Source organism: Rattus norvegicus, chromosome 5, assembly GCF_021556685.1.
Source record: "Rattus norvegicus strain SHRSP/BbbUtx chromosome 5, alternate assembly SHRSP_T2T, whole genome shotgun sequence".
Classification (NCBI taxonomy): Eukaryota; Metazoa; Chordata; class Mammalia; order Rodentia; family Muridae; genus Rattus; species Rattus norvegicus.
This window is the reverse complement of record NC_141538.1, coordinates 129,792,291-129,806,869: the sequence shown is the minus strand read 5'-3', so window position 1 is coordinate 129,806,869 and position 14,579 is coordinate 129,792,291. Positions and strand designations below refer to the sequence as shown.

Below are 14,579 nucleotides of genomic sequence, written 5' to 3'. Positions count from 1 at the left end.
GAATACCACTCCTGAGTCAGATTTTCTCAGCCAGTTACATAGACTTCAGAAGATAGGTTCTGTGTTCTCACCTACTCTCCTGTGCATGCCCAGCCGTGACTCTGGTGGTGGTGTGGTTTAGAACATTAAGGCCCAGAAAGGTGGGAGGACCGGTTTTCCCTACTACTGAAATGTAAAGGCTTCTAGGAGCTTCTAGAAGACAGTGTAGGAAAATATTTCTTTAGCCCGAGGACTGAGAAACACTTCTTGAAAGACACACAGAAAGCACAACTATAAAGTATAAACTCAACACATTGTAGGGAAGGAATTAAAATTAAAAACTGTTCCTCAGAAGGTAGAAGATAAAAAAAGGCAGGGGACAGATACTATAAACAATAGAAAGAAAACTGCAAATAGACAAGAATGATTTGTTTCTTGCTTATTGACAACACTGTTGCACAGAGGATGTTTGAATAGCAACAAACATGAAGAGATGCCTCATCAGTTACCAGGGAAACAGAAATAAACACCACTGTCAGATTTTAGTGGTCACTGTGACCCATTTAAAATGTGCTCGTGGGCTGGAGAGATGGCTCAGCCGTTAAAGGCTAGGCTCACAACCAAAAATAAAATGTGCTCGTGAGGGCTGGAGAAATGGCTCAGCGGTTAAGAGCTCCGACTGCTCTTCCAGGGTCCTGAGTTCAATTCCCAGCAACCACATGGTGGCTCATAACCATCTGTAATGGGATCTGATGCCCTCTTCTGGTGTGTCTGAAGACAGCTACAGTGTACTCGTATACATTAAATAAATAAGTGAATAAAAAAAAAATAAAATGTGCCTGTGAAATGGGAGCATAACCAGCACAGCTGCTTTTGGAACCCTTGCCAGTCTGCAGACCAGCATGTGCCTAGTACTCTGACCTAGTATCCACCCCAAGACTTGAGTCTACTAAGAAAAGAGCAACAGTGTCCAAAACAGCTTTGTCTTATTATAAAACTGGAGCAGTATAATTATCTATCCACAGCGAAATCGATACATTTTGAATAGCCAGAAGGAAGTGTAACTATAAAAACAAACAAAAAACCCTCAATAAACTGCTACCTGCAACTTAGGTGAGTATACATTTTGTGTGAAAGCAGGTTAAAAAAATTCGTGAGTCCATTTGTATAAAATTTAAGGCAGAAGGACTTAATGTTGAAAAACAATGTTTATCTTACCGTGTAGATTGGAGATCTGCTTGCAACATCTGTCATCAATGTTGTCTGGTTACAACATCTGCTACCCCAGGGAAACTTGGGTTGATTGGCAGTCTGCTCCCTTTCTCCTTTACTGAACTTTGCATTCCCTCCCAAGCTGAGCCCTAGATGATCTTGTCTGGTAGAGGAGGACTGTCCTTTGGTCAGGGTGTATGAGTAACTGCCCTCCCCTGCTTCAGCTTCTAAATAAGTTCCTTTAGGATAGAGGTGGGTAAACCATTAGGAAGAGTTACACAGGGGAATTGCTCTTCATTGACCTTGTACACAGGATTCATGCGCATTATATTTCAAAATAGTGTTTTTCCGAGTGAGCATGTGTGGAGCGCTCAGCACAGTGCTCACTCGGTTCAGATGTTCAGCTGACAGCAGTAGCGTAGCTGGTTTTCTTCTCAGTGGCCAGCAGTGTGCTCTGTATCTGTGCCACTTTCATACTCACTAGCTTTCCAGCTATGGAGCCTGTGAATTACCACTGTGTGTTTTTCTGGTGCTGGAGACCAGACCCAGGGCCTTATTGGTGCTAAGTATTGCTTTGCCAAAGAGCTATACTTTTGGCTCCAGTTTTTTCTAAATTTTGCTTAATTTTAATTACAATTAAATGTAAATGGTTACATAGAACTGAACAGCTACAGTGTTGAACAATGTAGAGCTAGGGTATTTTCATGGGAAATGTAAGATTTTTTTTTTTTAACAGATCAAATGAAGAGGTTGGAGTGTCAGATGCATGTCCTTATGTAACACTGAAGGACACTCCTGTAGTGGCAGGTCCTGCTTGGAGCAGGCGACTGCTAGCTAGGTTCCAAAGCCTTCAAGGAAGTGCAGTAGACCCCAAAGGAATGCTTTCCTCCATATTAGATTGGCAAAGGTTCTTGGGGTGAGACCTCTCTGAGGTGCAGCTGAGGCACAAAGACCATTAAGGAGGACCAGGTGCCAGCTGTACATGCTGCTGGAGATCTGTCTGAAGGACACTGAAGAGTGGCCATGGGATGCGGGGAGAGGGAGGAGGCATGGGTGTAGGGTGCAGGGACTGAAAGGGGTTAAGAGCTGGGCAGTTCTTACAGAGCTGCTCTCAGGACGGGAGGGGAGGGGGATGATTGGGGGATGGGTTTTGTTTAGAAAATGGTGGAGACCTGGACTGGAAAAAGGATTTGAGAAAGTGAGACTGCATGCTGGGTTTGTTTGTTTGTTTGTTTGTTTGTTTTGGTGTGTGGAAGAAGTGTTGAGACTGAGTACATATAGGGTGTCTCTGTAGGGGAGGGAGTGTGTGGCAGGAGTGTGACAGTAGGAGGTTAGCTGAACCAAATTTGAGCAATCTTGAATGGCATTAAGAAGTAATGTTGACTTTATTAGCTTATGGGAAGCCAAGGAAGGTTTTTAAAAGACCTGTCTCCTAGAGTTTGTGCTTTAGAAAACACTTTCTTGCAACAACAAAGACTGGTTTAGAAGGTGACCAGACTGAAGACAGATTGCATTAGCGAGCAATAAATTGGTGAAGGACTCCATTGCTGGTAGCTGTGGAGATGGTGACTTAGATACCAGCTCTGGGCAGGGGATAGCTTGGTGGAAGTTTGCCTAGCAGGCGTGAGGCCCTAGCTTCAGTCCCCAGCACCAAAGGAGAAAAAAAGCAAGAGATATAGTTCCAGATGAGCATATTTGGAGCACAGTGAGGGGACGAGGGGACATCTGTGTAGCCCTTGTGATTGTCTCAGGTGATTAGATGATGGACAAATTTGGATTAAAACACAAAAGAGGGGCTGGAGAAATGGCTCAGTGGTTAAGAGCACTGACTGCTCTTCCAGAGGACCCAGATTCAATTCAATTCCTAGCACCCATATGGCAGCTCACAACTGTCTGTAACTCCAGTTATGAGGGATCTGACACCCTCACACAGACATACATGCAGGCAAAACACCAGTACATCTTGAAGGAAGGAAGGTAGAAAGAAACCCAGAAGAACAAACAAACATGCACTTAGAAGTGGGTTGATATATTACAGCTGGTTGAGTTATAACTTATGTACTGAGCCTGGGGATGTGGGTCAGTCTAGCATGTGTGAAGTGCTTGTCTAGTATATGGGGAGTGCTTGTCTAGCATGTGCGAAGCCCAGGACTGGGTCCCCAGTACCATGTAAAACTGGGCATGATGATGCATATTCCCAGCTCTAAGAGTTGGAGGCAGGAATATCAGGAGTTCAACGTCATCCTGCTACATAGAATTAAGTCAACTTGAGCTATTTGAGAACCTGTATTCAAGAAAAGAAAGCTCGCATGCTGTACAGTATATTGATTTAATGTATATGGTTAATGTTTTTGGTATATTCATAGTGCAACCAGCACAATAGTACAGTTAATTTCAGAATTTTTTTTATCACTGAGAAGAATTAAATGCCAGCCAGGTATAGTGGTATGTGTCGTGATTCCATTGGAAGAATTATTTGAGCCCAGGAGTTTTGTCTCCAAAACAGCCTCCCTGCCCCTACTTATTAGCATTCAGTCCCTATTCACCCTACCCTCAAGGGACTGCTGAACTTCTTTCCATCTGTGTTTGTCCATGTGGTTATCTCCTTGGTGACAAGCTTCTTTGACACTGTTTCCAAGGTTCCTCCAGGTAGAGAGCACTTTTGGTAGCTGCACTCCGCTCGTTGTCTGCTCTTCTGGAGCAGAAGGCCCTCCAGGGCAAGGACCACGGTTATAATGAAACTATGGTCTTGGTTTTGGTTATTGAGTATTTGGACCCAGGGAATGATTGATTTATCAGAATGTCATGAGGTTCGCCCAGCTAACCACAAAGTGAAGTTAACCAGAATGACTGCCTTGGTGGTGGTGTTGAGGGTGGGGGTCCATGCTAGACTAGGAGGTGCCATGCAACTGACAGCCAGTCCTGGTCCAGCTGTGAGCTTCCTGTTGGGACTAGACTAGGTCTGTAGACATTTCCTTATTAAGAATGGGGACAAAATTTCTTATTATCCATTCTGAAACTGAAGACGAAGTAAGCCAGGTGTATAGAGCTTAGATTGAGGTGAGGTTTTTCTGTATTATCTCTGGGAAGAAATAAATAAATCTTTGACTCTTATTAGTCCTTTTAGGATAAGAGTAGTTACCCTACACACCACTTGTTTCATATGATAAGCTTTTTGTTTTGTTTCTGTTTTTTTCTCCAGTGTTTTGACTTTTCCTTTCAAGCTATCTTAAAACAGACCGTGTGAGAGTAATGTGTTCCTGTGGTATCCCTAGCTCCTTTGGGATATGCAAGATGCTGATGCCTTAAGAACATTGCCTAGTAGACTTTGATTTTGTGTCACTCCCCCTCACCCCGCCCCATTAATTCCTGTGTCTGAATATACAAAAAAAAGTTGGAAGTTTCTGAAACAGCCAGCCAGTGTAGCTCACTGCCCTCTTACTTCGGTCTGAGAGTCATGTCTTCTCTTAGAAACCATGCAGTACATAAACTTGAGTGCTGTGTGTCAAAATAAGAGAAAACTCCCGAGTTCCAAAACCGCACAGCAGTTTACGGGGAGGAGGCAGACACAGGCACAGACAGAAGCACTGTGTGAAAACCGTGGCGCCCCAGCAACACAAGTGGCTGGGGAGCATCTGGTTATTGGACGGTGTTTTGGAGCAAATGTCAGCTGGTGTTTCTACACTAACAAGGGTGGTGCAGACGCAGCCCCGTGCAGAGCACCTGCCGTCTTTGCACTGCACAACAACCTGGGGCGGTGTGGGTTTCTGACTCCTGTTTTAGAGAGCAATTTAAAGCTCAGAAGGGCTCGGTGGCTGGCTGTTAAACAGATTACAGATTCAGCTTCTGTTTGTTCCTCCCACTGCATCCCCGTCCCTTATGCAAGGCATGGAAAGTCTGCGTGCAGGGTTCAGCTAGGGTGCCCTGCCAGCCCTTCTCCTGTAGTTCATCCTCAAGCAAAACAAGGTTCTCGGATTTCTCTGCTCCGGCTAGCCTGCTTCCAGTGTCCTCAGCGCATCGGGTGTTCCGGGGCTGTAGCAGTAGTGAATATTGCTGATGTCATTGTTTGCCTTATTGGGATTTTGCTCTTTGTCTCGCAGGGAGCTGTGATTGGTATAGACGACGAGGACGACAGCACCTTCACAATCACTGTGGATCAGAAAACCTTCCACTTCCAGGGTGAGCTGAAAAGAGAGCTTCTCTCCTCAGAGTCCCACCTGCTTCCCTCTCCCGTGGGTTGGTTGCTTGCTGAATGACTTGAATGGCTTTGCAACTGATCCTGCATGAACGAGTGCACAGGAACCTTCTGGATGAAGTGGTACTGCAGGTTAGGCAGGGATTTGTATCTGCAGTGGATGCACATTAATTGGAAGCGACTGTGGATCTGGCCGCGATTAGAGATTAAAAATTTAAAGGATAAAAACTCAGTGAAAGGCGAGAGTAATGGGCTGCTGCTGCTGCTGGCTTGTGCTTACAGAAGGTTGCTGAAGTTCTTTATGGAGGAGTGTGGTTCTGCTTCTGCATGAAGAGTCTAAGGACTGATTGTGAAGGCTGCAGTGTTTGTCCGTGTGAAGCTCAAAATGTAAATTCAACTGAAGCTAGAGGCAGCCTTTGCCTGAAAGGTTTTGCTCTGCTTCAAGAACTCTAAGTTTGCATTCATTCCATCTGCATTTCTGTGTCTTGTCTGCCAGCCATCATTGCTCTGCCATTCTCCTTTCTGTAGTTACTAACTCCAATGCCATCTGCCACTGCTATGTTCCGGCATTGCATGCTGTGGCTCACCGGTAGCAGGGGTAAGGCACGTATGTGTGGTCGCTCTCCTTTCATCTTGCTTTGAAAGCTCTAGACCAGCAAATAAAGCGGATTTAGTGATCTGCTGCTGTGGACCTGTCATCTGTTAGGAGTGCCTATTAGTTTTGATATTGGTGTTCTGTTGTTTCTCCTACCCAGAATAAGGTCTGTTTTAGGTTTAAAGCAATCCGGGAAACTTAGAAATGAGACTATTCGGAGATGTCAGTACTTTCTCTGAACTGTATGTGTGATCACCGTTATGGTTGCCAGATAGATCAAGGTGAATGATTACCAAGCACAGTTACAGCTTGAAAATGTTTTGGTTGTGAGGTCTGCTGGTGGCCCTATGTGCAATGGAAAGGTGCTTAGGTCACTGCCGTCCTCCGCTAGGACAGAATATCGCAGTTGTTTTTCTTCATCGTCTTGTTTAAGAGATGGACACATAGACATGAAAGATGCTGCCTGTGAACAATAAAGGCAGGCCAGCATACTCAGCAGTGACATCTCTAATGTGTCGTCATTTATCCTTGACAGAGTAACTGTGCTTGACAATGTTACTTGTTTAGAATTTCTTAAATAATGGTACTCCCCTGGAAATTTCCACTCCATTAACTTCATAAAACATTTTAATCATATAAAACAGCTCTATTTTCAGGTTAAATATGCAATGTTGCTCCTAATCTAATGCAGGTAGCTGGGACTCTTCACTCGAATGTAGTTGACTACTTCACTGCAGCTCTAGCAGAAGCTGCTGGACGCAGGGGCTGCAGCACAGGGCTCTGCAGTCACTGGGGAGGTGAGGCCTCTGGGCCAGAGAAGCTTTATTTGCTTGGTGGATCTCTGAGCACAGGCACCTTACCTTAATTTATTTGTGTCAAACTGATCTCTTTAGCATTTTTAGATTTATGTGGCTTGCTGATAGAACAAGATATTCTTTAAATGATAAAAAGTAAGAATTTTCAAAACGAACTCCTAAGTTTCCAGAATGTCAGATTGTTTTCTACTACAGCATTTGTGGGTATTACGTAGCATGAACTTATACAAAGAACTTAAACTGCTCATTTATTTAGGTGATTAGGAAAATTACTTCAGATTTACAAATTTAATACAAAGCATATTCAGTGTTTGGAAGAGCTTATGTTTTATAGTCTTTTTTTTAAATCTTCAGTTGCTGACAAGAACTGAAAGCAAGTCTAGGTTCATACATATTATCATAGTATGTTCATAGTAGGTTCATATATATTATCATAGTATGTTCATAGTAGGTTCATATATATTATCATAGTATGTTCATAGTAGGTTCATATATATTATCATAGTATGTTCATAGTAGGTTCATATATATTATCATAGTATGTTCATAGTAGGTTCATATATATTATCATAGTATGTTCATAATAGGTTCATACATATTATCATAGTATGTTCATAGTACGTTCGTATATATTATCATAGTATGTTCATTAGTAGGCTCATACATATTATCATAGTATGTTCATAGTAGGTTCGTATATATTATCATAGTATGTTCATTAGTAGGCTCATACATATTATCATAGTATGTTCATAGTAGGTTCATACATATTATCATAGTATGTTCATAGTAGGTTCATACATATTATCATAGTATGTTCATAGTAGGTCCATATATATTATCATAGTATGTTCATAGTAGGTTCATACATATTATCATAGTATGTTCATAGTAGGTTCATACATATTATCATAGTATGTTCATAGTAGGTTCATATATATTATCATAATATGTTTGGGTGTTATCTTTTCCCTGTGCTTAGATAGAACCCAGGGTCCACATAGTAACTTTCAGGTCTGCCTGCGCTACAGAGTGAGACCCTATTCCCAAAAACTAAAAAAAAAAATAAAAATAAGAGTTTTATTGCTATGAAAGCCCACTAGGAAGTCTTGATCAGAGAGTAGCACAATAAGATTCCTATTTTACAGGCTGCTCTGGCCACAGTCTTGAGAACAAGGTGTGCAGGGAGGGGTACAGACCTAGGAAACCATTGAGGAGGTTGGTTTGACAGGAAATGAGAGAGTGCTAGTTTCCATACTGTACTAGTGGGGTAGGGAGGGAGCAAACAGTGGTCAGATTAATCGGCTTTAGTAGAGTATTATTAACATGAAATAAAATGCATGTCTGAGGGGCTGATGAGAAAGGGCTGGGTAGGTGGAAGTTCCTACCGCAAAAGTGTGATGACGTTCATCCCTGGGACCCAGTTAAAGGTAGCAGAGAGAACCAACTCTGTAAAGGTGTTCTTTGGTCTCCTCACATGCACTGTGGTGTTCATGATCTCCCTCTGTCATGTGTGCATGCATGTATCACATACACTGAAGCATACGATGATGATGATGATGATGACTATGACAGTAGTAGTAGTAGTAGTAGTAGTAGTAGTAGTAGTAGTAGTAGTAGTAATATAAGTGAACATTTTTCAAAAGACCTTCAGATTAAAATATTTAAAAATGTATCTCATATAATTCAGTTTTGGTCAGCCTACTTATATATAGCTACCAGCACAGTCAACATATGGAACGTTCTGCCACTCCAAAAGGCTGTTTCCTTTTCAGATCCCCTCCTCCTAAGCCCTGGGCCAGGCAATCACTGATGTGCCTTCTGTCAGGAGAGGTGAGCATGCCTGTAAGGGAGCGTCACATAATGGGATCGTACCATGTGTATCCTTGTCCTGTCTTTATTTGAGCTCAGAACAGTGTTTTAAAGTCCATCCATATCATTGCATAACTCAGTTACTTTTCCACTGGTAAATCATATTCTGTTCAATGATGTTATATTTATTTTGAATGTTGAGTTGTAGCACATAACAGAAAGGCAGGTTCAGGTTGACATGAGAGCTTTGATTGGGGTTAAAAAATAAAAATGAAGTTTCCCTTAACTGAAGTGGATGGTTCCAAGATGAACAGTTTGGAGGGAAGGAGAAGTCACTGGAAATGTTAAATTCGAAGTTTGTATATGGCATTCAGGGAAAATTTCAAGTTAGAAAAATAAATATGGGGACTCATTGGCACAGAGACAGTGTTTATGGCCTTGAAAATTTGGGAATCAGAGTAGAAAGAAAAAAGCCCAAGCAGTGAGCTATAGGCCCTTGAACATGTACTTTAGAGGCTTCAAGATGAGGCAGAATCAGCAAGAGGGACTGGTAACCGAAGGAGACGAAAAGCAGGTGGGGCCTGGAGACAGTGCTTCTAGGAGGGAGAAGGGTCAACAGCTTGCCAGGCTCTGTCGACAGACCAGGGAAGTAAGCACTACAAACTGATGTCGCAATGGAGTTAATCATCGTGGGGGTGGGGGGAGTGTCTTGAAAACCTTGAGAAGAGCAGCTATAAATCAGGACAGAGTGCTTCAGAGTCTACTGAACAGATAGCAGGAGCAGAAGAGGGGATTACAGGTCTCGAGAGTTTGGGGAGATTTTAATTATGTGTCAGAACAAAAGGAATAGTAACAGTATGTTTCTATGTTGACAGCAGTGATTCCATGGAAAGAAAGAGCTGATAATGCTAGAAGAGGGGGAGGGGTGGGAGTGTGCGTGTGTGCGTGTGTGTGTGTGTGTAGTGGGAATGTGGTGTGTGTGTGGGGTGGGAATGTGGAGTGTGTGTGTGTGTGTGTGTGTGTATGGGATGGGAAGGCGGTGTGTGTGTGTGTGTATGGGGTGCGAATGTGGTGTGTGTGTGTGTGTGTGTGTGTGTGTGTGTGTGTATGTATGTATGGGATGGGAAGGCGGTGTGTGTGTGTGTGTATGGGGTGCGAATGTGGTGTATGTGTGTGTGTGTGTGTGTGTGTGTGTGTGTGTGTGTGTGTATGAGGTGGGAATGTGGTGTGTGGAGGGGTGGGAATGTGGGGTGTGTGTGTGTGTGGTGGTTAGTCAGGTCAGCGGTCTGGAGAAGAGCCAATGGGACCTACAGCACAGCTGCAGGCATTGCTTTAGGCTCGGATGGACAGTTTATCTGGTGAGATAGCTGTGACTGGTGATGGACCCTGAACAGACCAAAATAGTGACATAGTGACAATAGGGAAAACAAGAGGAAGACCTGTATAGTAAGTAAATCATGGAAATCGGTGACTGGTTGGAGGAGAATTTAGTAGCAGCGGTATTCTTGGCTTGGTTTATGATTCAACATTGTCACATCTAAAACAGCCCAGAACAGGAATCTTGAGGAATTTACTTTGGAGACACAGAGGTGATGGGAACTGAATCTGAGCTCAAGTGCAAGTGAAGAGAGAGCACACGGTTGTTTAGTTGAACTAGAGTTGAATGACCAGGTAGGATTAAAACTACACAAAGACTATCATCAGTTTTGGGTCTGCATGTCTGATGACCAGAGTTCAACTCCGGGAACCTACATGATGGGAGGAGAGGACAGACTACCAAAAGTTGCCCTCTGACCTCCGCACCTGTGCTGTGGCACACATACACACATGCACACAGATACATCACACACACTGAACATGAAATAAAATGTAAGGATGATAATAAAGACTAGCAGTGTGGGAGGGGAACCCCTGTACCTGGCTGGGTTTGTTAGGTCTCTAGGGAAGGCCGAACACTGCCAGTTTCCACTTCTTTCCAGGAGAAGTCGGATCCAGTTTTTCTTACCCAGTGGGAAATGGGTATATAGAACCTCTGAGTTTTAAAACATTTTTTAAAAGGTTTATTTATTTTATTTATATGAGTACACTGTAGCTGTCCTCAGACACACCAGAAGAGGGTATCAGATCCCATTACAGATGGTTGTGAGCCACCATGTGGTTGCTGGGATTTGAACTCAGGACCTCTGGAAGAGCAGTCAGTGCTCTTAACCGCTGAGCCATCGCTCCAGCCCTTAAAACATTTTTTAGGTGTTGGCCAAACAGTGTACTTTGTGAGCTAAATAGAGCCTTTGGGTTTTCATCTTTGGTTAAAACCATGGCAGTAGGGGTTGGGGATTTGGCTCAGTGGTAGAGCGCTTGCCTAGCAACCGCAAGGCCCTGGGTTCGGTCCCCAGCTCCGAAAAAGAAAAAGAAAAAAAAAAAAAACCATGGCAGTAGTATCTATTGTTTATCTAGGAGATCACAAAAAGCAAAGATCAAACTTTACATCATACTAGGATAGAAGGCCAACAGGCTGGGAGGAGCGTGATAGCAGTTAGGACAGAGATGCTCTTGTCTGTGTCTACGAGCACGTTCGTGTGTGTGTGTGTGTGTGTGTGTGTGTGTGTGTGTATTGTGTGCATGCATGTCTATTATATGTGTGTGCATGTGTATTGTGTGTGTGTGTATGTGTGTGTGTGCTCGTGTGTGGAGGTCAGAGGTCTATGTCAGGTGCCTTCCTCTCTCCTTCTCTGCCTTACTTGTTTGAGGCAGGGTCCCCACTGAACTTGGTGCTCACACCTTGGCTAGTCTGGTGGCCAGGTTAGCAAGCCCAGGGGAACTGCCTATCTCAGCTTCAGTAGTGCTGGGGTTGGATCTGATATCAGGTCTTCATGCTTGGGCAGCAAGCACTTACGTTATTGAGGCATCTTCCCAGCCCAGAAACTAATCATCTGAAGTTACTGTTTTTATAGAGCAAAGTCATATCAACATTTCATATGGCTCAAACTAATAGAAGACAAGATGGTCTATAGCTCACCTTAATGAATAGGAGAAGCCCAGTTGTTTGAATTTACATTGCAACAAGCTTTCTTTCTTTTTTTTTTTTCTTCAAAATGGGGCTGAGCGTGACCTTGAATGACTTATCTTTCTGCCTGAGCTTTCCAGGTGCTGGGACTGCAGGGTGAACTACTATGCCTGCATTAGTGTGTGTAGTGATTTATATAATTTTGGATATTGGGATGCTAATAATAACAATTGTTTGTCGAATATTTACTTTATATGACCTATTATTTGGAATTTTACCTGTATTAAATCATGCAGCTCAAAGCTTTACAAAGTAATTGCTACTGCTATTTTCATCTTCTAGTTAAGGAAACAAGGGGCTACACACCATTAAGATAAAGCAGAATTGAAAACTGAACACAATACTCAGTACCTTTGTTTTTTGAGACAGGCTCTCATAAATTCTTGGCTGGCCCAGAACTTGATCTTTGGCCAGAACTTCTGATTCTCCTGCCTCTGAGTGCTGGAATTATGGTGTGCATTACCTTGTCTGGTTTATGAGATGCTGAGGATCAAACCAAGAGCTTTATGCATAAAAGGCAAGCTCTCTTGTATCCCCAGCCCCAGCACTAGCTCTTGAGAGCTGTTACTATAGACCTTGATCACCTAGCTATAGTGCACTATCATCTTATCAAGAAGGAATTAGTGTAAAATAGGAGGACCTTTCAATAACAATGCAGTTTAATGCAGTTACACAATACCATGCTCTCAACGTTCCTCTTGTTCCATTACTCAGAAGCAGTAGCAGTGTGGTGATGGTCACGCAGCTCTCATCACAGCTATCGGATTGCTCCTGAGTAACTGATAGGAACCAGACACTGTTCCACCCACTGTGAGCGTTACTTATGTAATTGCTAAACCCACAATCGCAGATAGCTTAGCTTCTTGTTTTAGAGTTGGAGAAAGTGAGTTTTAGGAAGCCCAAGTGGTCGAGCCAGGATTTGTGCTCAGCCCCATCTAGGTCAGAGGTTCTTAAAGTGTGTTTGAGGACAGAGCTTAAGCACCATTGGGGAGGGTGCTAGGAATGCGTCTCTTGCCCTTATGAATCAGCAGCTCTGAATGTGTCTTCTTCGGTGTTTATAATACACTTGAGAGCTTGAGATGCAGAGTGTGCATAAGCAGCTGTATTTGATGCAAGCTTACTCTTGCAGCAGCCTTAGAATCATCCTCAGTGTATAGATGAGTAAGGTGTAGTGTCAAGTGACTTGGCCTTGATTGTAGATTGCCCATAATGTGTATGATCTAATTTGTATTGAAGGGTTCTCATGGCTTCAGCAAACCTGATCTGTAAAAAATATTTTTTTTTAAAAGATGAAAACTGTGCGTGTAGGCATGGTGGCAGGATTGTAAGTTTGAACACAGACTGAGTTACATAGTGAGGCCCTATCTCAAAAACAGGGAGGAGGGGCTTTACTGAGGACATCTATTAAACAGTACAATCTTTAGTTTATCTAGAATATTTTATAGTGACACAACTTTCCTGAGATGAAATGTACCACTTCTAAGCATTGAAAAGATGCTAAGTTAGAGCTGTGTAAGTCTCAGTGGAAGAAGGTGTCTGTGGTTGGTCTGATGAACTACTGTCTTCAGCTCAGTCCATTAAAGCTTGATTATTTACTAACGTGCAACCTAGTGCTCAATACCGAAGGAAAGTAATTAAAAGTGTCCTATTGATGAAGTGTATCAGGGCATGGGTGCTTCCACTGCATCAAGATCGGTCAGCTCAGCACACATCTGCGTGGCTGAGAGGCTTAGCATAGGCGGTAGGTAGGTAGGCCAGCAGACTGACGCATGGTCAGAGCAGTGCCACAGCCAATGGAGGCCACTGTCGTGTTGGCTTCAGAGGTCTCCTCTGTGGTTCTATGTTTCTGACTTTTACATGGTAATGTTTCCAGTACAGAAAGTCACACATCTCATGTAAAGGGCTATAATTAATTATGTAATTAGCTGGTGGATTCCAGCGGTGCTCAGGATGTGTGTGGGATGGATGGAGCTGGATTCACGTGTTGGGAGTTTGTTACAATGCTGTGGGAGGACTGGATCTCACTATGTTCTTCTTAATTTGCTTTTCACTCTCAATCCTCCCTACATATTTGAAATTACAATCTTCCAAAGTTTAATTATGGACTCCAGTATAGCTAGTTAAACCTACCTCTCTAGGCCATTTTTATTTTTGTTAGTAATTTGTACTTTATCCCACAATTCATTTTTTAATTGCTGATATAAATTGTCAGTGTGACGGTGAGAGTATAGGTGCTGGTGTGAGGGTTGATAATGAAGGAGTGTTTCTACAGGAAGTCAGGCACTTACAGAAAATCCTAGTGTTCACTGTGGTGTGAGGATTGATAATGAAGGAGCGTTTCTACAGGAAGTCAGGCACCTACAGAAAATCCTAGTGTTCACTGTGGTGTGAGGGTTGATAATGAAGGAGTGTTTCTACAGGAAGTCAGGCACCTACAGAAAATCCTAGTGTTCACTGTGGTGTGAGGATTGATAATGAAGGAGCGTTTCTACAGGAAGTCAGGCACCTACAGAAAATCCTAGTGTTCACTCTGGTGTGAGGATTGATAAAGAAGGACGTTTCTACAGGAAGTCAGGCACCTACAGAAAATCCTAGTGTTCACTCTGGTGTGAGGATTGATAAAGAAGGACGTTTCTACAGGAAGTCAGGCACCTACAGAAAATCCTAGTGTTCACTCTGGTGTGAGGATTGATAAAGAAGGACGTTTCTACAGGAAGTTAGACACTTACAGAAAATCCTAGTGTTCACTTTACTTCATCCAGTTTTTGTTCTGGTTTGGTTTTTGGCTTCTGGAGACAGGGTTTCTCTGTGTAGCCCTGGCTGTCCTGGAACTCACTCTGTAGCCCAGGCTGGACTTGAACTCAGAGCTGCCTGCCTCTGCCTCCCGAGTGCTGGGAGCAAAGGCGT

The 14,579-nt window shown here is 43.1% G+C and overlaps 1 protein-coding gene across 13 annotated transcripts in view; it reads left to right on the top strand.

Annotated features, from left to right (window-relative positions):
* Positions 1-14,579, top strand: part of Osbpl9 (oxysterol binding protein-like 9) — a 142,762-nt gene that overhangs the window by 37,954 nt on the left and 90,229 nt on the right. For 9 of the 13 annotated variants that reach the window (XM_087548211.1, XM_087548203.1, XM_087548201.1 and 6 more), the window contains 1 exon segment: positions 5,292-5,370. Coding sequence is in view for 4 of the 13 variants with exons in the window: in XM_087548190.1 (XP_087404316.1) it covers positions 5,292-5,370 (79 nt within the window). In the remaining 9 variants the exon portion in view is untranslated. 13 annotated transcript variants of the gene reach the window in all.